The sequence below is a fragment of the Hemicordylus capensis genome, chromosome 2, assembly GCF_027244095.1.
Source record: "Hemicordylus capensis ecotype Gifberg chromosome 2, rHemCap1.1.pri, whole genome shotgun sequence".
In the NCBI taxonomy this organism is placed as follows: domain Eukaryota; kingdom Metazoa; phylum Chordata; class Lepidosauria; order Squamata; family Cordylidae; genus Hemicordylus; species Hemicordylus capensis.
In genome coordinates, this window is record NC_069658.1 from 27379551 (window position 1) to 27405368 (window position 25818).

Genomic DNA, 25818 nt, shown 5'->3' on the forward strand with positions numbered 1-25818 from the left:
GGATTGTAGAACAGAACAATATCGGACCTCTGAAAAGTATAAGCATGCATATGTATTCAGTACTTGGTTTGGGCCCCTTTTGCAGCAATTACTGCCTCAATGCGGCGTGGCATGGATGCTATCAGCCTGTGGCACTGATGAGGTATTATGGAAGACCAGGATGCTTCATTAGCGGCCCTCAGCTCTTCTGCATTGTTTGGTCTCATGTCTCTCATCCTTCTCTTGGCAATGCCCCATAGATTCTCTATGGGGTCAGGTCAGGCGAGTTTGCTGGCCAATCAAGCACAGTACACTGTATACCTTTCAGAGGTCCGATATTGTTCTATTCTACAATCCTTGTCTTCTTGGTTCCATGTAATATTCTAATTTTCTGGGATTGTGGATTTGGGGTTTTCATGAGCTGTACGCCATGATCATCACAATTATAACAAATTAAGGTTTGACTTATCTCGCTTTGCATGTAATGCGTCTGTCTCATATATCAGTTTCACCTTTTAATTTGCATTACTGAAATTAATGGACTTTTGCACAATATTCTAATTTTCCGAGTTTCACCTGTATGTATGTATTTAATTTATATGCCGCCTTCCCAAAAATGGCTCAGGATGGTAAGTAAACCAAATAATAATTAATCAATCTGCATGCGCTCTACCATTGAAACATCTTTCCCTTACCAGATTTGATCACAGCACTCGTCACATTTGAAGGAAAGTTTTCCCAGTTGACAGCACAGGGCTCAGACCCAAAGGAATGGCACCACCTCACTGTGTAGCCACAGGTCACATTGGAGTCAGGATTCCAAGTGAGATAAATTCCATTTCCTGTTGCAATCCCATTCTCTGTTGTGGCATCATCTGCAACATCATAGATAATGTCAAAAGATTCGTCTAAAAGGGTATTAAAATACTGAGGTCATTCACACGATCAAAAACGCAAGTCAAATACATGATTCAATAAGGCCATTCACACAACCAAAACCTGTGTTCTACCTGGGTTTGGGAGCTATGTGTGCTCTCAGTTTTTGGTTGTGTGGAAGGCAGGAGGGAAAACTACCCAGGTTTCCCTCCAACCTTGCTTCCACACAGTCACTTCTACCCAAGTGTTCTTCCGACCTTGAGGCTATTCACACAATTGCAGAAAACCGGGCTAGCCCCTGCTAGCCCAATTTTCTGCAATCATGTGAACCACCAGGCTCAGCTGCGAGCCCGGTGATTCTAGAGCAGGTAACCTGCTCAAGTACCCCTCCCCTAAAACCTGGTTTGCGGAGCACTCGTTTTTTTTCATCGTGGGTTGCCATGCCGCAGCTCCGTGCCGCAACTCCTCATGAGGAAATCCCCGGAGGGGAGGCGAAAAGCCACCTCTCAGCTCCAGGGGTCTCGCCAGCATGCCCTGCGCACCTGCACAGGGCACGCTGGAGCTTCCAGGGGCCGATCGGTCTCCGGTCCCCCCAGTCCCCGCTGGCTCAGTCATGGAGCCGGCAATCATGTTGGTGGCCGATCCGGCCACCCAGGGCTCCCTCCCTGATCATCTGCAGGGAGAACAGGCTTAGCCCGCTCTCCCTGCTCAGCCCACCAAACCAGGTCACACTGATCGTGAGACCCGGCTCCTTGCTTCTACACAACCAAAAACTGGGATCACACACATCTCCTAAAACCGGGCAGAACACAATTTTTGATTGTGTGTGGTCATTCACACAATCCAAAACTGTGTTCTACCTGGGTTTGAGAACTGTATGTATTTTTGATTGTGTGGAAGCAAGGTTAGAGGAAAACCTGGGTAGAAGTGATGGTGTGGAAGCAAGGTAGGAGGAAAAGCTACCCAGGTTTTCCTCTAACCTTGCTTCCACACAATCAAAAACTGGGAGTACACACAGTTCCCAAACCCAGGTAGAACACAGTTTTCGATTGTGTGAATGACCTCTGTGAATGGCCTCATTGAATCATGTATACCTGACTTTTCCAGCTTGTTCAAAGAAGAGGCTTACAAAAAGATTGTACACAAAAGAATCACAGCAATGTCTGCTTTAGAAGCAATGAGAGAAAATGAAACCTGAACAGAAGCAATCAGATCTAAACACCACAAAGGGGGTTCCTTCCACAACTGCTTTATGACCTCATCTTAAGGTGCGCGGGGGGGGGGGGGGGGGGGGCGCTTCTTGGCAACGGTACCAAAGCTATGGATCTCTCTTTCTGTTGCAATTTATCCTATCCGTTCCCTGTTGGCATTCAGGCACTTTTGTAACGAGTCTTTGGAACTCTCTGATTATCTGCAGAGATTGACAGAATTCATTTATATCAATTATGCTCTTTTCTGATATCTAATGAGTTAGTTATGAACAAATGAAGCTGCCTTATACGGAGTCAGACCCTTGGTCCATCTAGCTCAGAACTGTCTACACTGACTGGCAGCAGCTCTCCAGAGTTTCAGACAGGGGTCTTTCCCAGCCCTACCTGGAGATGCTGAGATTTGAACAAGGAAAATTCTGCATTCAACACAGGTGCTCCATTACTTGATTACAGAGTTCTGGCTCCCACGCTTGTGCTTCTAAATCTTGTTTCAAATTTGTTTTTGCTTTTATGATGTACTTTGAATTATTTTATATTGTTATCTCCTTACAGAACTTTTATAGGCTTTTTATACTGCCTAAAAGGCAGTATATGACCCTAAAAGGCAGTATAAATATATATTTTAAACAACAGTAGGTGATTTCAGCTGTTTTGAGTGGTAGTTTGGGGGCTGGACTTTTGCTTTTTTCCTGGTTTTGTATTTTATTCTGCATTTTATTCTTTATTTTTATATTTTACTATTTTATTTTATTGCCACAGCTGCTTAAAGTCAAATATAAAACATAGAGGTGAGTCTCACGATCAGTGAGACTCGCCGTTACCGGGTTAGTGGGGAGAGCGGGCTTAGCCCACTCTCCCCGCTGACAAGCAGAAGCCCCTGGTGGGGGCTCTGGGGATTTGCGGGCTGCATGGCCCTGGAAGTTCCAGGATGCCCCACGCAAGTGTGCGGGGCATGCTGGAGACATCCCCAAACCTGGGAAGCTGCTTGCAGCCTCCTGGCCGGGGGTCTCCTCATGTGTTGCTGTGGCGCAGAGGCGCACCATGGCAATGCATGACCAAAAAGCCAGGGTTAGCAGAGTGCTCACTCCACTAACCTGGGCTAAGGGGAGGGAGAGTTAAGCGGGTGACCCACTTTGGGGAAACCAGGCTCACCTGTGAGCCCAGTGGTTCCCACAATCCGTGGGGAGCAGGCTAAGCTCCCTTAACCCGCTTTCCATTGATCGTGAGAATACCCTCAGAGTCTCAAAATTAAGATGATGTTTTATATTTGGCTTGAAGCAGTTTTGGCAAGAAAGATGGGGTCTCAATGTTTAGAATAAAATAATAAGCTTTCTTTTGCTTCACCAGTGAATGCATTGGCTGTCATCCTGATCAACACGACATGTGGGCAAGGGACAAAACTCCATTAGTGCCAGAAGACTGCATAGCTGTGTTATGCTACAGAGATGTTTGGAGTTGCACTCTTGTGCAACTGTGCAAAAGCTCCCTGCAAAACATATGAAGAGTGCCACAGGTTGTACACCTTGTTGTGCAAGTGCAAGCACACTTATGATAGTGCAACACTGCCCTGGAATGTAAGCTCCAGACTATGGGCAAGTAGCAGGCACAACAGCCTTGAACAAGTGCAACACCCTTGCACACGTGGAGCGTTAATCAGGATATCAGCCAATGGAGCTGTTACGTAACCAGAAATCCCTGGCTGGCAGAGGGTTACACCAGGGATCCGTGGTCATCTGGGAAACCGGGAGCCCTCCCGACCCAGCCAAGAAGAAATTGGGTAGCCCAGATTCGCTACCCAGGTTAAGAGTGAGTTAGGAGGGCAACCAAGTCCATCCTACCTTCTTCTGTTGTTGTCTGTGTGTGCAATCTGCAATAAATACAGCTCTGGCTGCCAGCAGCCATGTTTGTCATAGAGTGCTGGGCTTGCAAGGCCAGGCAGAGCTGAGCTGCTGTAAGACTGAGGGCTGTCTCTCTGCTGCTCTCATGATGCACTGTGGGGTAGTGGAGGACCCAGATCAGGTTTTCTTCCCTCCTGGAATGTGTAGCAGCCCAATGGTCTGGGCGTTGGGTAAGTTAACCTACCCCAACCAGGGGTCCGGTTCATCAGGAGACATGAGGCAGGAGCATGCCTCCCCTCCAGCCCACCCCCACATGGAGATGAGAATGGGCTCACTATCTTTTCAGGTGGCAGTAATGCTAGTTAGTGTTGCATCCAACACTCTAACCTTCAGAGACCAATCAAGCACAGGGTTGCTGTGATTATAACTGAATCTTTCTTTTTCAGCACGGGGCAGCTTCATGATTGTGGCCACAGGGAACCAAACTTGTAAAACGGCTACATCATACTCAACAGTATTTTCACAAGATACTGAGTACACCAATTTAATCGCCACTTGCCAGAGTACCTGCAAATAATCGGATTTACTTCTATTAAAAAGTCAATGGGGCAGAGAAGCTTAAATTCAGCTTTTCTAGATCTGTGTTGTGGATGAGCCTGAATCAACTGGATTGAAGATCAGGCTATGAGGCGATTCTCACAATCACCCAAAAGCGGGCTAAGGGAGCCTAGCCTGCTTTTGGGTGATTGTGTGCTGCAACGGGAGCCGAGCGGCTCCCAGCAGCTGACCACCCTAAATACCCCTCCCCTAAGAAAGGTTAACAGAGCGAGCACTCCGTTAATCTTCTCTTTTTGCTCATGTGTTGCTGCGGTGCGTGGTGACTGTGATGTATGTTTTACTTTAAATGGAGTTGTTGGGAGGTGTGCTCTTCTAGCACACCTGTAGATCATGAAAGATACTTAAGGAGCTTGCCTTTGGGGAGAGGCAGGCTTTAGCATCTCTGGAGGCCTTATGTAGCTGGCCTGTGTTGGACTCTCTGTTACAACTTAGGGCACAGTCCAACATTACATGGTGTCAGAAGTGGGATTTATTTCGACCCCCGCAACCACCTTATTAGCCAAATCCTACAAGGTAATTTGGCTGAGAACTGAAAGCGATGGGATCAGTCTTTCAGTTGGTATCTGATGGCAGCTGGACTTGATAAAGTAGCAAGTGAGCGACAGATAGCTATTCTCCTGAATTGTGTAGGAGAGGAAGCAGTATTGATTTATAATACGCTTGTTTTTTCTGGCAGTGAGCCAGATGATGTGGAGGAGGTGCTGGAACAGTCTAGAATATATTGTACTCCCAGAAAGAATGTTATATTTGAATGTTATTCATTTTGGAACTATCCCTGGAAACATGGAAATACTGTAGATCAATTTGTGACTGAACTGAAATTAAAGGCAAACAGTTGTGAATTTGGCTCTGCATGCAAGGAGTTGATTAGAGACAAGATTGTTTTTACTGCAACAGAGAAGTTAAAGGAGAGACTTTTGAGATGACCGGACCTGACTCTTGAGAAAGCAGTGCAAATATGCCAAGTAGCTGAAGTAACAGTGACCCAGCTGCAAACCATGGCAGACTGCTCCAAGCAACTATATGAAATGTCTATGGCAAAGAAGGATTATGAAGAAAAGCCCGTTCAGACACTTGGACATAAGAAGTCACCTTCTGGATACAGACATGATGGTGCAAGGAATAAAGAATGCTCTCAGTGTGGCATAATTCATAAGCCTCAAAGGTGTCCAGCTTTTGGAAAGACTTGTTACAAGTGTGGAAAGAAAAACCATTTTGTTAACATGTGTGTCTTAATGTCAATGAGTTATAATAGAGGACAACAAAAACATCAAGTGCATAATTTAGAGTTGCATAGTCTGTTTATAGGAGAGTTGTCTCAGAATATAATGGAATCTGATGACTGTCGAGCCCCAGGATGGTATGCAGATGTGAATTTAAGAGGGCTTATAGTAAAGTTTAAGCTGGATACAGGAGCTGAAGCAAATGTGTTGCCATTTAAAATACTTAATGAGTTACCAGGTCAGAAGGTATTAACCAAAAGTGAAACAACTCTTGTAGCCTATGGGGAGTACAGATAAAGCCGCTGGGCACTATTGTTGTTCCAGCGTATACGGGAAAGAGAGAAGTAAAATTATTGTTTTATGTGACTGATATATCAACCCTTCCATTGCTAAGTAGGGAGGCTTGTGAGACTCTGGATTTGGTCGTGTTGATGTTATAAGATCAGTTGAATTTGTATCATGTGAACAGTTGTTTACATTGTGTTCTGATGTTTTTGAAGGTCTTGGTGAATTTGAAGGTCCTTATCATATACATGTTGATACAACAATTCCCCCAGTGATACATGGCTGTAGGAAGGTACCATTTGTAATACAAGACAGGTTAAAAGAGACTCTAGAACAAATGGAAAATGCAGGGGTGATAACTAAAGTTGTGGGACCTACAGACTGGGCAAATAGCCTAGTTATCACAGAAAAGAAAAATGGGAAGTTGTGTATATGTCTTGACCCATGTGATTTCAATAAGGCAATTCGCAGGCAGCATTATACAATTCCGACGATAGATGATGTATTGGGTTGGTTAGCTGGAATGATTTTTTTTACAATTGTGGATGAAAAGGATGGTTATTGGGAGGTGAAATTAGATGAACCCTCATCATATTTGTGTACATTTAATACACCATGGGGAAGATATTGTTTTAATCGCTTGCCATTTGGACTTAAATCTTCCAGTGATGTGTTTCAACAAAAAAATGAAGAGACTTTCGGACATATAAAAGGAGTATATTTGATTGCTGATGACATGATCATAGCAGCTAGAACCTCTGAGGAGCACGATCAGATTTTGCATCAGGTAATGGAGACAGCAAGGGCAAAGAACATTAAATTTAATAAGGAGAAGATCCAGTTTAAAGTTGATTCAGTGAAGTATATGGGGCATAAAGTAACAGCTCAGGGGGTTAAAGTAGACAAAGAGAAAGTGAAGGCTATTCGTGAGATGTCACCCCCCATGTGATAGACAAGGCGTCCTTAGGTTTCTAGGATCTGTCCAATATTTGTCAAAATATATTCCTAGGGAGGCGGAATTGACTGCCCCTCTGAGAAATTTGTTGAAAAAGAATGTGTTATTTCAGTGGATGCCAGAACATCAGAAGGCTTTTGAAGCAGTTAAACAGCAGTTGTGTCAGGCACCTTTACTTCAATATTTTGATGTCAAAAAATCAGTAGTTGTGCAGGCAGATGTGTCAAAAGATGGTCTGGGAGCATGTTTGCTTCAAGAAGGCAAACCAGTGACTTATGCTTCTAGATCTCTTAGTTTATCAGAACAGAATTATGCACAAATAGAGAAAGAATTGCTGTCTGTGTTATATGCTGTGAGAAAATTTCATCAATATGTATTTGGTAAAGTTGTTTTAGTCCAGACTGATCATAAGCCACTGGAGGTAATATTTAAAAAATCGATTGGAAGTGCTCCTGCTCGTTTGCAGCGTATGTTATTACAGCTTCAAAGATACCAGCTTGATATAGTATATACCCCGGGTAGACAGATGTATCTTGCAGATACGTTGTCAAGGGCTGCAGTAGATCCACCTAAGAATGATGAAGAACAGGTAGAGGGGGAGAGAGTTATACACAAGCCGAGTGCGGTAGCTATGCATTCAGAAGGAGTATCTGCTATACAGGAGGCAACAAGTCATGAAAGTCAGCTCCAGACAGTAGTGGCTCTTATAAGACAAGGGTGGCCACAATATATGAAAGATGTACCTCTCCTTGCAAAGCCATTTTGGCCTATGAAGGACTTGATGCGCTATGAGGATGGTATTATTTATGTAGATGAAAGGGTAGTTATTCCATTGTCCAAGAGGTGAGAAATTCTCCTTCAGTTGCATGAGTCACATCAAGGTGACCAAAGGACTAGAGCTAGGGCAAAAGAAATAATGTATTGGCCTGGGATGGGCAATGATATTGAAACAACGGTGGGAAACTGTTCAATATGTGCGCATTATGCATCCGGAAACCAAAAAGAGCCACTTATACCACATGAGATTCCTGAATTACCATGGGGAAAAGTTGGTATAGATATTTTTGAATATGGTTCCTTGCCATTTCTTTTGGCGGTGGACTATTATTCAAAGTATCCAGAGGTGTTCAATTTTCCAGATAAGACTGCAGGAGCGGTGATTACTAGACTGAAAGCGGTGTTTGCTCGCCATGGGATTCCAAGGAGAATTGTGAGTGACAATATGCCATTTGCTGGTCGTGAGTTTAGGCAATTTGCTCAGGAATGGGGTTTTGAACAGTGTTTCAGTAGTCCAGGATATCCCCAGTCCAATGGGATGGCAGAGAGAGCAATTCGCTCTATAAAGCAACTCATTAGAAAGGCAGAAGATGCCCAGGTAGATTTATATATGGCATTGCTAGAATATCACGGGCATGGGCATGGAGTATTCATGCATGGGCATGGATGGAGTCACGGGCATGGAGTATTCACCAGCCCAGATGCTGATGGGTAGAATGTTGAGAAGTAAACTCCCGGTGACTACTGATTATGCCCGAAGATACCTTCTGGGATCTATAAAGGTTTACAGAGAGTTCAGAAGAGGCAAAATTACTTTTATGATCGAACTGCAAAGTCTCTTAAGCCCCTGCAAGAAGGAGATGAAGTACGGGTAGAGAACAAAGAAGGGTGGTTTCCTGCGGTGGTAACAAAGAATGGTGATCAACCCCGTACTTATCGGGTGATGACATCCGAGGGACGTAGTTATTGGCGAAATAGGCAGAAGTTAAGGTATCGCAGGAGGAATGAAGAAGAAAATGATATGAGGGAGGATATCGTACAGAGCATGCCTATAGTTACGCAGCATGATCAGTTGTCAAATACATCTAATCGGAATATGGAAGAGGACAAGTCAAAAAATGATGTAGTAGATGAGACATGAGTTGTTCAATCTGAGGAAAGGAGTCCTAGGTACATAACATCATATGGCAGGTGTGTCTTCTCGCCAGAAAGATATATACCTGGATAATTGTTTTATTTTTTGTGTCTTTCTTTTAATGTGTATACATTTGTATTCATGATTTTAATAGTATTTTGTTTTATTTCTTTTATTTTTGTGAGAAGGGAGATGTGATGTATGTTTTACTTTAAATGGAATTGTTGGGAGGTGCTCTTCTAGCACACCTGTAGATCATGAAAGATACTTAAGGAGCTTGCCTTTGGGGAGAGGCAGGCTTTAGCATCTCTGGAGGCCTTATGTGGCTGGCCTGTGTTGTCTTCGTCAGCTCTCCTTCGTAGTAATAAAACTGTCTTCCATAATTACGGATTCTTGTGTGTTGGACTCTCTGCTACAACTTAGGGCACAGCCCAAAATTACAGTGACACATGAGTAGCCTCCCGGGCTCAGGGGCATCCTGGAACTTCTAGGGGCTGCACAGCCCCCGATCCCCACAGCCCCCACCGGCTCCGTGATGGAGCCGGTAGTCATGTGCTGCTAACTTGGCAAAGAGCCATGTTTAATCTGGTGATTCTCTTTATTTAGCAAGAGGAGAGTATCCTATCCACCCTCAACATAGTACCTCCAGTGACATGTTGCTGGTGTCTATCTTATGTTTCTTTTTAGATTGTGAGCCCTTTGGGGACAGGGTTCCTTTTTATTTGTTTGTTATTTCTCTGTGTAAACCACCCTGAGCCATTTTTGGAAGGGTGGTATAGAAATCGAATGAATGAATGAATGTGGGCGGTCAATCTGGCCACCCAGGGCTGCAGGCTTGATTGTCTGTGGGGAGAACGGGCTAAGCCTGCTCTCCCTACAGACCTCCTTTCAGTGCCTCACACTGCTCATGTGACTCACCTCACATGAAGGCTATTACCACGGTCATCTGAAATTCGGCTAGGGGAGCCTAGCCCAATTTCGGATGATTGTGGGAGCCACCGGGCTCGCAGCCGAACCCGGTTGCCTCCTGGCGGTTAACCTGCCTAAGTACGCCTCCCCTTAAATCAGGTTTGCAGAGCGAGCGCTGCCGTGGCTACTCACGAGTAGAACCCCCCCCGGAGGGGAGGCGAAAAGCTGCCTCCTGGCTCCAAGGGGTTTCTTTAGTATGCCCTGCACGCTCGCGCAGGGCATAATGGAGCTTCCGGGGTACGTGTGGGCCCTGAACTACCCAGCCTCCTCTGGCTTCGTCACAGAGCCGGCAATCGTGTGGGCGGCCAATCCGACTGCCCAGGGCTCCCACCCTGCTCACCCCGCTTAGCTCCCCAAACCGGGTCTCACTGATTGTGAGACCTGGCTCTATGTCTTAAACAAAACATGACTACCTACATGAGGGTTCAACTAAAACCAATAGATCTTCCAAGCCCTGAATATCAGGTTATTAACCGCGTAATCAAATGTTTTGTCTTTTCCCCACATGGCTTCATTGGTAGCTAAAGCAATCCATCAAAGTGCTGAGTCATTAGCTGCTTAGCTTGGAACAGCATCAAATTCCAAATATAGACCTGAACTGGCATACTACAGAGCAGATGAAAAACGCCCTTTTAAGAGTGTTGCAAAAACATTTCACTTTTGGCTGATAGCCATATATTGCAGGTGGAAGTTGTCTGCATATGGACGTTTGCACATCACCCAGGAGACTCTCTCTCACACACAATCCAGATGGACCAAGTCCCACAGAGATAATAGGAACTACTCACAAGTAGATCCCTTTTAACTATAAGCACAATCTTTCAGCCACATTAAACTTCATGGCGATCTGGGATGAATGTATGAAGTTGTACTTTCAGAAGGAATGGTCCATATCTCCATACCCAAGCTCTTTGAAATGACCATGAACAACTGTGATAAGATTTGATAACCCAAAACCAAAACCTGTGGGGCTATACAAAACTGCAAAGCAGTAAAACCAAATATAGTGAGCAATTATCGTTGAACTTCATAGGGGATACTTCTCAGTGATTTGGTTGCCTATATATATTTGTACAACCACGTCTTCTCAAACATTTCCATGATAGTCTCCATGAGTTTGGATGCAGACACCTCAACACCTCCAAAAGAACCATTTTTATCACATCCATCCCAGCCTTTCCAAAGATAAGTTGGCCATGAGGTTATGCTTGCATTGGGTGGGGCAGGGCCATCTCCACAATGATGGTGGGGCAGGGCCATCTTCCTTCATGATGGGGGTGAAAATAATGCCATCAATTATCAAATTTGTCTAGCCCATGCAGTGAAAACATTTCAGGAGATTATAGCTGAAGACCCATCAAATATAGAGAGGCGAGGTGAGTCTCACAAGGCAAGTCTCGTGAGGTGAGTCCCCCAGAAGTTCCAGGATGCCCCGCGCAAGTGGTTTCAGCCTCCCACCAGGAGTCTCCTCGTGTGTTGCTGCGGAGCCACGCCACAGGAATACGCAATCAGGAAGATGAGGTTAATGGAGCGTTTGCTCCATTAACCTTAGCTAAGGGGAGGGGGAATTAGGTGGGTTAGCTGCCGGGAGTCGCGCGGCTCCCGTGGCAGTACACAACTGCCAAAAAGTGGGCTAGGCTCCCTTAGCCCACTTTTTAGCGATCGTGAGAATCGCCTCATAGACTGATTTGTGGGTAGCTCCCATTGAACAATGAAACAAAAAAGACATGTGTCTAAGTTCACTCACAAAGTCCCAAAGAACCCAGTGAATCAACAGTGAATATTGTTCCTTGAGGCACTTCACACAACACGTGCGAAGTGCCTAACGGGGTTCTGTGGGGAGAGCGGGCTTAGCCCGCTCTCCCTGAGCAGCTGCTTGTAGCTGGGTGGCTGGATTGGCCGCCCACATAGCTGCCGGCTCCGTCATGGAGCCAGCGGGGGCTGTGGGGATCGTGGGCCACTTGGCCCCCAGAAGTTCCAGGATGTCGCATGCAAGTGCATGGGGCATCCTGGAGAGACCCCCGAGCCCAGGAGGCTGCTTGCAGCGGCGACACACGAGCACAAAAACAAGGTCCATGGAGCAATCGTTCCGTTAACCTCATTTAAGGGGAGGGGGATTTATGGTGGCTAGCTGCTGGGAGCTGCATGGCTCCCATTGCAGCACACGATCACCCAAAGTCGTGCTGGGCTCCCTTAGCTTGCTTTTGGGCGATCGTGGGAATAGCCTCCTTGTGTGTTCTATATTAGGACTTCTGAATTATTGTATTGTATTTGTTGGATATGAATCGATTTCTGCGAACATAGTTTGTTGCAGCTAGTAGGCATATTCATTTTTATGACTGTATATGAATGAGTTATTGACTGCTTTTATTGGGTGTGGTGTTGTTGTTTTTTAAAAATCATATTAATATAAATTAGTAATTATATAAATCTGGGTTCTTTTGGATTTTGTTTAGGTCTCATTGACCTCCATGGGACTTCCCTGTACCATCTCGAATGCAAAAGAGAATGCTTCCCAGGTGAATGTTTTTTGCTGACTTCCCTATGCCTACAACTTTCACCTTCCGTATGTTGCTGGCAGTCGGAAGTAGTATGTTTTAACCCTTAAGCTCCTGTACTCTTTTTGCCCATTATGCTGATAGCACTTCAAGCTGCTCACTAAAATCACACCACATCTCCAATGAAGCAGCAAAAACCACACACAGACACACCATTGTCTCTTGCAGGCATTCGAAGTATGTGCAGAATGCAGTCAGAGGCAACAGCCAGCTTATTCCTAGTGCAGCTCTCTGGGTGAGTCATATTGAACTTCTAGAGTACACTCCATGACTCACAATGCCCTAGAAGTGAGCTATGGTGTGCGTAATGCAAAAAGAGACACCCAGTCATTCAAAAAGTTCCTTTCGAAGAAGGATCAAATGAGGGGGAAGAGATACCAGATGTTCACTTCAGTCACAGCCACAGCACAAAGTGACCTGGAGCAGCCTACAGTTCTGCAGAATGGAGGCCCCCGCATTACTCATGGAGAGTGTTACATAAGTCTAGCATTTTGTTTCCTGTTAGATTCAGAAGGGTTGCAGCCATTTGCTCAGGCAGCAGTTGTGAGCCAAAGAAATGAACTCATGCCGGATTTGAATGAGTGGCACAGAAGTGGTTTCAGTAACACAGGAGCATGTTTAGTTAAACTGGTGATTTTCAAGCATTCTTGCTTTCCACATTTCCAAAGCCCTGTTCAGATCTGACATTGTACATGCATACAGGTGACTACACACATACATGTTTATGGGTGAATGACTGTACTTGTCTTCATTTTAAGAGCAGGGCACCCTCAAATGCAGGGTACAGACAGGAAGCGTAGTACTGTATCAATCATTCATTCATTCAATCAATCAGAGGCTAAGAAAACAATAAACTGTCAGAGAGAGAGAGAGAGAATGCTCAATCACATCACAAATTCCAACAGTTTTTGCATCTCTTCCTCCCTCTGGGATGAAAGAAAAGCTGTGGGTCACAACAGTCCGTGCAGCTGAGTAGTGGAGCTGCCAGGTCAGAACTAGAAAAATAAGGCATTCTGCAAAGCCAAGGCGTCTTGTAGTAAGGAGACAGATGGAATCATCCCTTTTTGCAACCCACGTGTGGTTGTCAAGCTCTATGGCTTGGCTCTATGGCTTGTCTGCGGTGCCCCAAGAGTTGCAAACAGGGATGTTCTCTTACAGAATAAAAGGATTCCACTGTGGTCTGTGGGGACGCAACGTTCAAAAACAAGGGCAACAAAAGGGAACCCTAGTCCAAAATATTCATAGGGGGAAGTGATATGAGAAAGACAACCTCTCAGAGCCACTGATTCTCCTTCAGTAGGAGCCTGAACCCCACTGCCAGTTCCACCTCCCCACAGGCAAACTGCTCCTCCCTTCCCCAGAAGGTGGAGAGGTCACTGGGTTTCCTGAGAATATTTTAACAGCAAAAATGTGCTCATTACGAGGCAACCTCAGGGAGCTCACCCATTGCTAGCGATGACATTTGCTTTATGTCTGCAATTATGTTTTCCCTATAGGAAACATGCTTTACATTTCTGTCCTTCAACAGGATAAGGTTTGAGAAAGGGGAACAACACTGTGGTGAGCTGTTAGGAACTGGGCCCAAACTTTGGGAAGATCTGAGCTTGGCTCATAATGGCTTCTTGTTGTTTTCTGAACTGGGGGAGTACATTTTCAAATCCTTGTATTCCAAATTTCTGTGCCACTTGTACCCCTGTGAACAGAGCAAAGAGGCACCCTTCAAAGTGGTGATTCTCTTATATTTAGCAGGGGGAGAGCAACTGACCCTGTCCAACAAAATAGGGCAGTTTGGCCCAAGGGCCTGGGGGAAGAAGACAGAAGGAACAGCTTGGGTGGGGCACTGACTGTGCTGTCTTTGCTTCTGCCCCACCTTTCCTCAGGTGTGTAACATCTCCTTGGGCTGTTGCTGTGGCTGGGGCTTTTTCTGCTGCTATATAGGGCAGGCTGGCCCAAGGGCGCGAGCCGAAGGGCACGAGCCAAAGGGTGAGGGCACAAGGGCTCTCGTCCTTGTGGCTCTCAGCCGTGGGGCAAGCTGCCTGGGGCCCAGAAGATCTTTCTCCTTCTGCCCTGAAGATCCTTCTTCCTGAAATCAAGAAGCCAGCAAGAGATTGCACAAGTCTGGTTCTGGTTTTTATTAAGCCAAGAAGCTGTGGTGGGTTAGTCTGGGGAGATGTGTCTGGGAGAGCGAAAAAGTGGGCATGGAGTGGGGGCAGCAATATCACGGGTAGCGGGCAGAGGGAGGTATGGCGGTGGGAGTTGGGCAGGCCGTTACAGGGGAACACAGTCCAGGCAATTGATGCCTGTTCCTTTTTCCGGCCCTTCTCCCAACCCTCTGACCCCAGGGAGCTCTGAGGACACTCCCTCAAGGATTAGGGTGCTGCTGCTGAATGCCAGGTCAGTCAATGCAAAAACATCTCTCATCCACGATTTGATTGTGGATGAGCGTGCTGACCTGGTATGTGTGACAGAGACCTGGTTGGATGCGCTGGGTGGGGTTGGTCTCTCTCGGCTGTCCTCCAGGTTTCCAGATCGTGCAGCAGCCCCGCCTCGAGGGTTGGGGAGGAGGCATTGCAGTCATCTTTTGAGAGACCCTCCCCGTTTCCAGGTGCCCAGTCAGGCAATCTCAGAATTTCGAGTGATTGTCCTTGAGGGTGGGCCTCTGAGATAGGCTGGGGATTCTGCTGGTGTACCGACCACCCCGCTGCACTTCAGTCTCCCTACCTGAGCAGGTGGGGGTGGTCTCGGAGGTGGCCTTGGGTTCCCCCAGGCTTATTGTTTTGGGGGTTTCAATGTCCACGCTGAGGCCCCCCTAGTGGGTGCGGCTCAGGATTTCATGGCCTCCATGGCAACCATGGGTCTGTCTCAATTGGTATCGGGCCCTACCCACGTGGCGGGAGACACTCTGGATCTGGTTTTTGCCGACCGGGAAATAAATGATCTGGAGGTGGGGGAATTTGAGACCACTCCCTTGTCATGGACAGATCATCATCTGGTGGGGTTTAGTTTGACTGCTCCGTCTGCCCTCTGCAGGGTGGTGGGCCGATTAGGATGGTCCACCCCCGGAGGCTTATGGATCCACTTGGATTCTAGACGGCATTCGGGGAGTTTCCAGTGTTCAGAGCTGGTGACCCTGTCGAGGCCCTGGTTGATCTCTGGGATGGAGAGGTGGCCCGGGCTGTTGACACGGTTGCTCCTAAATGCCCTCTCCGGCTTGGTGGAGCCCGATCTGCTCCTTGGTTTTCCACAGAGCTTAGGGCGATGAAACAACTCGGGCGACAGCTGGAATGATGCTGGAGGAAGAGTCATCTCAAATCCGACCGAACATGGGCTAGAGCCCATTTTAGGGACTACGCCGTGGCGGTGGGGGCGGCGAAGAAATGCTTTTTCTCCGCCTCCATTGCATCTGCTCAGTGCAGACAAACAGAGCTGTTTCGTGTGGTACCCAGAATGTTGGGGGCAATATGCTAAAATCATTGTAAACCGCTTAGAGAGCTCCGGCTATAGAGCGGTATATAAATGTAAGTGCTATTGCTAAGTGCTATTGCTAAAAACCTTGCTCCACACATCCCCCCAGACAATAGGGCAGGAGTCATCTACAGCTCTTTGTGATCAGTTTGCCTGTCACTTTGCAGATAAAGTCGCTCGCATCCGTGCTGACCTGGACTCCAGAGTTTTGGCAGTTCCGGCAGACGTGCCTCTGGTACCATCTGGTCCCGTTGTGTTGGATTCTTTTCGGTTGGTGCGGCCTGAGGATGTGGACAAGATCCTGGGCAGTGTGCGGGCGACTTCGTGCGCTCTTGACCCTTGCCCTTCATGGCTAATAAAAGCTGCCAGGGAGGGGACAGGCAGATGGCTGGAGGTGATCGTTAATGCTTTATTAAGGGAGGGCAGGATGCCATCGTGCCTTAAGGAGGCGGTGGTAAGACCACTATTAAAAAAGCCCTCCCTTGATCCCTCCAACCTGGATAACTATAGACCTGTGTCTAACCTTCCCTTTTTGGGCAAGGTGATAGAGCGTGTGGTGGCATCCCAGCTGCAGAGGGTCTTGGATGATATGGATTATCTGGACCCTTTTCAATCTGGCTTCTGCCCTGGGTATGGGACTGAGACTGCCTTGGTCGCTCTAATGGATGACCTATGCCGGGAGCTAGACAGGGGGAGTGCGTCTCTGTTGGTTCTGCTGGACCTCTCGGTGGCGTTCGATACCATCGACCATGGCATCCTTCTGGGCCGCCTCTTGAGTATGGGAATCGGAGGCACTGCATTGTGGTGGTTCCGGTCCTTTCTTGGGGGGAGGGTCCAGAAGATGGTGCTGGGGGACTACTGCTCAGCCCCATGGCCATTGGCCTGTGGGGTCCCGCAGGGATCGGTCTTGTCCCCCATACTGTTTAACATCTACATGAAGCCGCTGGGAGAGGTCATCCGGGGACTTGGACTGAGTTGTCAGCAATATGTGGATGACACTCAGCTCTATCTCTCCTTGTCATCTGATCCTAGGGAGGCGGTGGTGTCCTGAATCGGGGGCTGGAGGCCGTGATGGGCTGGATGTGGGCTAATAAACTGAAATTGAATCCGGATAAGACGGAGGTACTGTTGGTCAGTAGGAGAGCCAATCGGGATGAGGAGATTTTACCGGTTCTGGATGGGGTTGCACTCCCCTTGAAGGAGCAAGTACGCAGCTTGGGGGTACTACTGGACCCTGCTCTGCTTTTGGAAGCTCAGGTGGAGGCGGTGGCCAGGGGTGCCTTTGCACGGCTTCGGCTGGTGCACCAGCTGCGTCCCTTTCTCGAGAAGGCAGATCTGGCCATGGTTACCCATGCCTTAGTCACGTCACGGCTGGATTATTGTAACGAGCTCTACGTGGGGCTGCCCTTGAAGAATATCTGGAAACTGCAGCTAGTGCAAAACGCGGCAGCGAGGGTGCTATCCGGAGCTGCCCGTTGGGAGCACATCACCCCCATTCTGAAAGAGTTGCACTGGCTGCCGGTTTGTTTCCGGGTCCAATTCAAGGTGCTGGTTTTGACCTTTAAAGCCCTTAACGGTTTGGGCCCGGGGTATCTGAGGGACCGCCTGCTCCCAAGGGTTGCTGCCCACTTGAGGAGGACATCTGAGGGGGCCCTGCTCCAGGTGCCGACAATGAGAGAGGCCCGGCTGTCGTGCACTCGGGACAGGGCCTTCTCTGTTGCTGCTCCCAGACTTTGGAATGCTCTCCCAGTGGCCATTCGCTCCTCGGACTCCATCACGGCTTTTAGAAAGCTTGTTAAAACTTGGCTTTTTACCCGGGCTTTTACATAATCATTTTACTGCTGCTTCTGTATATTTTTACTTGTATTGTTTTTATGCCTGTTTTTTATGTTTTTATATTTTTAGCTTGATGTTTTTATTATCTTTTTATTGTATGTTTTTAACTTTTGTAAACCGCCTTGGGGTTGTCTTTTAACGAAAGGTGGTATAGAAATGCAACAATAAATAAAATATAAATAAATAAAAACCCCAGCACAGCATCCCTCCAGTGGCTGTTGCTGGTGTTTATCTTAAGTTTCTTTCTTTCTTTCTTTTTAGATTGTGAGCCTTTTGGGATCAGGGGACCATCTTGTGTATTTATTCTTAATTTTTCTATGTAAACTGCTTTGGAAACCTTGTTGAAAAGCGGTATATAAATAGTAGATGTAGTAGTATCATTGCTGAAAGCTCCCTATGGGCTTGCTAACATGAACTGATTTGTAACCAATCCCTCCTGGAACAGAATATTAATAGAACTGACCCTCATGGCATTTGTAATACAATATTATGTAGGATGCCAAGGGCTCAAGCAGAGTCAGTCTCCTGCGTCTAAAATGCTTGGGAAAGATGCATAGTAGTAATTGTTCTCCCAACATCTTTCAATACCTGTACAACATTGATTGTACCCGTGTGATTGCTTTAGACCAGGCCTGCTCAACCTAGCCACCACCCCCAGCTGTTTTTGGACTACAACTTCCATAATCCCCAGGCACAGTGGCCAATAGCCAGGGAGTATGGGAGTTGTAGGCCAACATCTGCAGGAAGGCCGGAGTTGAGAGGCCCTGCTTTAGACCAGGTCAAATCATCCAACTATCTAGCCCCGTACTGTCTACTCTGATAGGTGGCAGCTTTTAGACAGAGATCTTTCCTAATCTACTATCATACTTCCTTTCAATGGGCAATGGTGCAGGTTCAACCTGAGACCTTCTAAGGATGGCCGTGAGGACAGCTGGAGTAGAGTGTTCCAGTAGATATATACAGCTCATTGATAAGACCTTGTATCTTTTGAATTACATTGAAAATGCTCAGGAGAGCTTGGGTAATGGAGTCCCCAAGTTGCCTTTGCTTCATCAGTGAAACAAAGGGGTACTATGAACTGCCATTTCTCAGATTCTCCTAGCAGTAATTGATTCCTCTGACCATGCTCAGAATAACCCAGGAGCAATCAAGCTTTAAAGCAGGCCTGCTCAACTTGGGGCCCCCCACCTACCTTTGGACTTCAAATCCCATATCCCCAGCTACAGTGAGTCAATAGCCAGAGGCTATGGAAGTTGTAGGCCAACATCTGCAGGAGGGCCGAAGTTGAGCAGCCCTGCTTTAAAGGCTATGCTACAGCCCTTTCTAGCAATAATCCCTGCTAACACCACCCCTTCACTAGGTAAACTTTGGAAAAGTGACGAATGGTGGACAACACTCCCGAGTGTGGTCTTTTTGAACTTTTTCTGAGAAAGTATGGGGTGAGGAGAAATGAGCCAATTATATGGCAACATGGGAGAGTTCCTCCATTCCTAGATAATACATTTTCTTTAGGTTTGCAATTATAATTCTTTACTGCACTTCTCACTGTCTGGCAACACACTGCCATGTGTCCCTTTAGCTAACAATGAGCTCATTCACACAATCAGAAATTGTTTTCTATCTAGGTTTGGAGCTGTGTGCGCTCCCAGTTTTGAGTTGTGTGGAAGCAAGGTCAGAGGAAAACCTGGGTAGAAGTGATTGAGGAGATTCTCACGGTCGGCAAAAAGCGGGCTAAGGGAGCCTAGCCCACTTTTTGACAATTGTCTGCTGCCGCGGGAGCCACGCGTCTCCTGGCAGCAAACCTCCCAAAGTACCCCTCCCCTTAGCTGAGGTTACCGGAGCGAGCGCTCCGTTAACTTTGTCTTTCAGATCATGTATTGCCATGGCACAGCTCTGTGCCATGGGAACACATGAGGAGATCTCTGCTGGAAAGCTGAAACAAGCCTCCAAGCCCTGGAAGTCTCTCCAGGATGCCCCGCACGCTCACACGGCGTGTCCTTGAACTTCCAGGGGCCGCGCGGCCCCTGATCCCCACAGCCTCCACCGGCTCTGTGACAGAGCCGACAGTCGTGTAGGTGGCCGATCTGGCTGCCCAGGGCTGCCAGTGTGCTTGTCTGCAGGGAGAGTGAACTAAGCCCGGTTTCCCCGCTAACCCCATTCAGGCGAGTCTCATTAGTCATGAGGCTCGCCTCATTGTGTGGAAGCAAGGTAGGAGGAAAACCTGGGTAGCTTTCCCTCCTACCTTGCTTCCACACAATCACTTCTACCTAGGTTTTCCTCCTACTATGCTTCCACACAACCAAATATTTGGAGCACACATATCTCCCAAACCCAAGTAAAACACAGCGTTTGATTATGTAAATGACCTCAGCAAGTCAGAGAGGCTGTTCTCATGACCAGCCTAACCTAGGATGGGGCAGCCCAGTCTGGGTTAGGCTGGTCATGTGAAGTGGCAGGATCCCTGCAGGTCCCGATGCTTCCCACCCACCTAATCCTCCTAAACAACATATCTAACAACGAAGCTCTTCTCACGAGCTTCTTCCAGGTCTGTGGGGAGATTGGCTCAGCCTGCTCTCCCTGCAGATGAGCAGCCTCTTGTAGCTGGGCGGCCGGATCGGCTGCCCACACAGCTGCTGGCTCTGTCGTGGAGCCGGCAGGGGCTGCGGGGATTGGGGGGGCCACGCCCCTCCAGGAAGTTCTAGGATACCCCACACTAGGGCACAGGGCATCCTGAAGAGACCCCTGATCCCGGGAGGCTGCTTGCAGCCTCCCGGTCGGGGGTCTACTTGTGTTGCCGCACGCTGCGGTGACACACGAGCAACTAAATGAAGTTAATGGAGCCCTCACTGCGAGCCCAGTGGTTCCCACAATCCCTGGAAAGCAGGCTAGCCCGCTTTTTGGTGGCCGTGTGCTGCAATGGGAGCCACATGGCTCCCAGCAGCAAACCCCACTAATTCCCGCTCCCCTTAGCCCAGGTTAAACCTGGTTTTTTTGGCTGTGTGTTGCTGAGGCACGGCTCTGCGACGCAGCAGCACATGAGAAGACCCCTGGCTGGGAGGATGCAAGCAGCCTCCTGGGCTCGGGGGGGGGGGCATCCTGGAACTTCTGGGGGCCACACGGCCCCCAATCCCCACAGCCCTGCCGGCTCCGTAATGGAGCCGGCAGTTGTGTGGGTGGCTGATCCAGCTGCCCAGGGCTTCCTGCCTGCTCGTCGGTGGGGAGAGCGGGCTAAGCCAGCTCACCTCACAAACCTCTTCCCAGCAAGTCTCACTGATCGTGAGACTCACCTCAATAGCTTTAAAAAGACATAACCAGGTTTTTGTTTTCCCCCCAAGTACATTCCAGTTTTCCATTATACAAACAGCAGTCCACACTGCAGCTCTTCAAACTTTCAGTTTCATCTTGTACTTACCATTTGGAATCTCTGCACTATTAATCCAAGAAGGAGGAGAGGAGCCAGCCTGGTTTTTCGCCACAATCATAAATACATAATCAGTTCCCCCAAGCTTTATTTCAGTGCTGTTGCGAGATTGATTAACCTCCTCAAAGTTCTCAGGCATCTCTGGGGGGAACCAAGACACTTTATAACTTTGTATAACCCCATTTGTTTTGGAAGCAGGTAGAGGCTATGAAGAAAGACATCATAACACAAAATATTAGTTCAAGGAAACATGGGGGAAAGCAGTGGCCTGGCACAGATATAGCAAGGAATGATTGTTAAATCTTTGTTTTGCATGACTTGTTTGAGCCTTGGGAGCATACGCTCTCCAGTCCCTGGCCCATGAGAGGTGCTACAAAATTCTACATTCAAATGCCATTTTAAAAAACCCAAACTATGGGGCTATTCTAACAAGCAGCAAAAATCGGGCTAGGAGAGCCTAGCCTGATTTTTGCTGCTTGTGTAAACCACCGGGCTCACAGGTGAGCCCGGTGGCTTACAAGTGGCTAGCCTGCTTCTGTAGCCCTCCCCTAAGCCCAGGCAAACCCGGGCTTCCCGATTGTGAGTAGCCACGATGCGGCTCCGTGCCACAGCTACTCATGAGTAGGTCCCCGGAGTGGAGGCGAAAAGCCTCCTCCCAGCTCTGGGGGTCTCCTCAGTATGCCCTGCACATTCGTGCAGGGCATACTGGAGCTTCCGGGGGCCACGCAGCCCCTGGGCTCCCCAGCCCCCGCTGGCTCTGTCACGGAGCCGGCAATTGTGTGGGCAGCCGATCCGGCCACCCAGGGCTCCCGCTCTGGCTGCCCAGAGCTCCCACTCTTATTGTGAGCGGGGAGAGTGGGCTTAGCCCGCTCTCCCCGCTCTGCTGCAGAAACCGGGTCTCACTGATTGTTTGTGAGATCTGAACATGACACTGAGGTCATTCACTCAATAAAAAATTGTATTCTATTGTGTTCTGTGTATGCTCCCAATTTTAGTTTGTGTGGAAGCAAGGTAGGAGGAAAACCTGGGTAGAAATGATTGCTTAGCCCACTCTCCCCTCAGACGATCAGAAGGCAGCCCTGGGTGGTCGGATCGGCCACCCACACGACTGCCAGCTCTGTTACAGAGCCGGCAGGGGCTGCGGGGATCGGGGGCCATGCTGCCCCCAGAAGATCCAGGATGCCCCGCGATCCTGGAGAGACCCCCGAGCCCACTTGCAACCTCCTGGTTGGGGGTCTACTCATGTGTCGCTGTGTGTCGTGGTAACACACGAGCAAAAAGATGAGGTTAACGGAGCACTTACTCAACCTCGTCTAAGGGGAGGAGAACTTAGTGAGGTTTGCTGCCGGGAGCTGCGTGGCTCCCGTTGCAGCACACAATTGCCCACAAGCAGGCTAGGCTCCCTTAGCCCACTTTTGGGAGATCATGAGAATAGCCTCATTCACTTATATGCAAGGAACTCAAGGGGTGCACTTGGAGATATTCATTTATCTATTAAGTTTATATCCCCATTTCTTCCATCATGGATCTCTGGCAGCTTACATAGGGTCCTCAGGCAGTCAACCATCCAGGCACTGACTAGACCCAGATTCATTTATCTTCAGTAATGTGGCTATATCATGTGCTCCAAAACCTTGCCCTGGGAGCTTCTCAGACCATGCCTTGGAGATACCACTGCTGGTGAGGCAAAACTTGAGGCTATTCACACGATGGGGCAAAATCGGGCTAGCGTAGGCTAGCCCGATTTTGCCCCATCGTGTGAACCACTAGGCTCGGCTGCGAGCCTGGTGGTTCCTAGGCGGGTAACCCACCTAAGTACCCCTGCCCTAAAACCAGGTTTTGCGGAGTGAGCGCTCCGCAAACCTGGTTTTAAAGATTGTGAATAGCTGCGGTGTGGCTCCGCGCCACGAGTAGCCATGAGTAGACCCCCGGAGGGGAGGCGAAAAGCTGCCTCCCGGCTCCGGGGGTCTCCCTAGTATGCCCTGCATGCTCACACAGGGCATACTGGAGCTTCCAGGGACCGCGCGAACCCTGAGCTCCCCTGCCCCCACTGGCTCCGTCACGGAGCCGGCAATCGTGTGGGCAGCCGATCCGGCTGCCCAGGGCTCCCACCCTCCCCATATACTCTCCAAAACTGGGTCTCACTGATCGTGAGACCCCTGATCGTGAGACCCGGCTCCTTGTCTAGCTGGTAACTTCAGCTGAGAATCAACCCTGACCCTTCATCTGTATCTACAGTTCTGTTTCTACCTCTCAATCACAACATGTGAGAATGTTGGGAAAGTGATCGAATATAGATTCACAAAGATCCATCAAATTCAGTTACAACTGTGACACCAGTAAATCTGTACTGAATGGCTCCAGACTGTTCAATTCAAGGTGCTGGTTATTACCTTTAATGCCCTAAATAGCTTGGGCCCGGGGTACTTTAGGGACCCTCTGCTCCCAGCTGAATCTATCCACCTGACTAGATCAGCTAGGAGGGTTCTGCTCTACATGCAGACACCTGCTGAGGCCCATTTGTCGAGCATGTGGGACAAGGCCTTCTCAGTTGTTGCCCCCAGCATATGAACTCACTCTCAACTGAGACCCAAATTGCTCCCTCTCTCCTAGCCTTTAGGAGGAAATTGAAGTCTGCCCTTTTTAGTCAGGCTTGTGGCCAATGAGCTGTCCCTGGCTCTTTCTAAATTTTAGCTGCATTTGTTCTGTTTTTATTGAATTGTTTTTATCTTGTTCTTAACTACCCTGGGGTCTTAGGATGAAGGGCAGTATATACTGTAAATATAAATATTCTAGGATTGGAATCACATATACAAGAACACTACAGGGATATCTCTGAAACCAACATATTTTATTTATTACAATATTAAATAACTCACAGGATCAGTCACAAGGGACCACCATGGTGGTTTACAAACAATTAAAGCCATTTCAAAACAGTAGATGAATGTAAATAAGATGGACAAGGAACACAGCCAGCCATACACAAAATTACTATCCAAACAGTCACACCTGGTAAATTTACCATTGCACCATGTAGGAGTGTTTTTATTTAATTAAAAAAAACCCCAAAAAAACCCCTAAATCTCACAAGGATCTAGAGGAGAGAAAGGTTTCCCTACAGTGACAATTCTGCTTCAAAAATGGTTGCCAATATTGGCTCGATCATGGTTTAATGTAGGCAATCAGGACTGCATCTGCAAACTAGCGAACAATTAAGCAAGCAGCTGAGCATGTACCTTCCAAAAGATCTTTACAGTGTCTCCATCAGTACTTCTCTCTCGCCAAACATCTAGCCCTCTTGCTGGAGCTGGGGAAGGAGAGGTTTAATTGCACCAAAGAAACGATAACATAATAAGTATTAACACAGAAGTTGACTTTTTGCTCAGACCATCTGTTTAGGACAAGGGCCAATACTGACTACCACAGATGAGGTTCCTGCTGATTGCTTCCAGTAGTCATATGTTTGACCCATTTCAAACTGGCTTTAGAACAGGCTATGGGGTTGAGACAGCCTTGGTTGCCAGGGAATCAACAGAGGGAGTGTGACTCTGTTGGTTCTTCTAGATCTCTCAATATGGTATCCTTCTGGGATATCAGAAGTATTTGAGGGATCCTCCCTCAAGGATTGAGGGAAGGATCAAGGGATTTGGGGTCAGGGAGTTTCAAATTTAGGACCTACCCATGTGGAACAATGGGGTGTTTCAAGTTTCCCCATTGTTCTCTGTGGCCAGAAAACTTGGACCATTTCGAGTTGTTCCATCAAAACAACTGGTCAAAAGGTTGTTTCAACAAAACATTTTGGCCATTTGGGTTTCATTTCAATCTCGAAAGAGAATGCCAAATCTGCTTCGTGCACATCCCTACCTTCAACCTAAAACACCTACTTCTGGTCCATGTTCTTGTTTCCTATCTGTTCATGATGGTCAAAGTAGCATGCAATTTGGCATTTAGTTGGTCTTAATAAGAGTATCACACTATTACCACTTTAGTCCACTTCTAATGGGCCAAATTGGCTCCTAGTAATTTGCTTGTGTTGAAGTTTGAGGTTTCAGATCCTGAATGTTAAATGTTATAATTCACACAAAGAAGATAAAAATTCAAATATTTCAAAATTCTGGGCACAGATTTGTAATCTCCAAGTTCACACTTAACCGCAGAGTTCAGCTGAACCTCAACTAAGAAACAGCTTTCAAATAGTCTTCCAATGTTATTACTTACTTTCCCTGGCTCATTCATGAATTGGTAAAGCCTTTGCTTTAGATTGGAATACTCCTTATTAAAAACAAGAACAACTTACGGGCTTCCAGAGTTCTATGCCTCATTTCCTTACTCCAGCCACTCCATTTCCAGAAGAGAGGATGAGCAGTTGCACAACGAACTGTCAGCGTGTATGTTGTGTAGGGCTGCAATTTGTCGATGGAGGTGCGGTAACGTGAATTTCCTTCACCGTCCAGAAACACATCCTGCAGCTAAAAAAATCCCCAAACAATTCCTCAGAACAGAAGTGCCGGACTGCTAGAAATATTACTATTTGATTTTATATTTTAACCGTGCTTTTCATCTAGGCCCCTAGAAACATGCAACATAAAACCAGTGGGTTGGATCCCAAGAGCCAGGAAGAGCAAGCAGGAGGAAGTGTGTGCAAGCAAAACTTCCATGTCCCCTCAGT

General features: G+C 47.6%; 1 protein-coding gene across 2 annotated transcripts in view; it reads right to left on the reverse strand.

Annotated features, from left to right (window-relative positions):
• Window positions 1-25818, reverse strand: part of LOC128345042 (leukemia inhibitory factor receptor-like) — a 108691-nt gene that overhangs the window by 19863 nt on the left and 63010 nt on the right. For both annotated transcript variants that reach the window (XM_053296344.1, XM_053296345.1), the window contains exons 11-14: window positions 25447-25618; window positions 24386-24456; window positions 21138-21351; window positions 675-854 (exon numbers count right to left, since the gene is read on the reverse strand). In XM_053296344.1, coding sequence (XP_053152319.1) covers window positions 675-854; window positions 21138-21351; window positions 24386-24456; window positions 25447-25618 — 637 coding nt within the window. The remainder of the gene's footprint in view (window positions 1-674; window positions 855-21137; window positions 21352-24385; window positions 24457-25446; window positions 25619-25818) is intronic.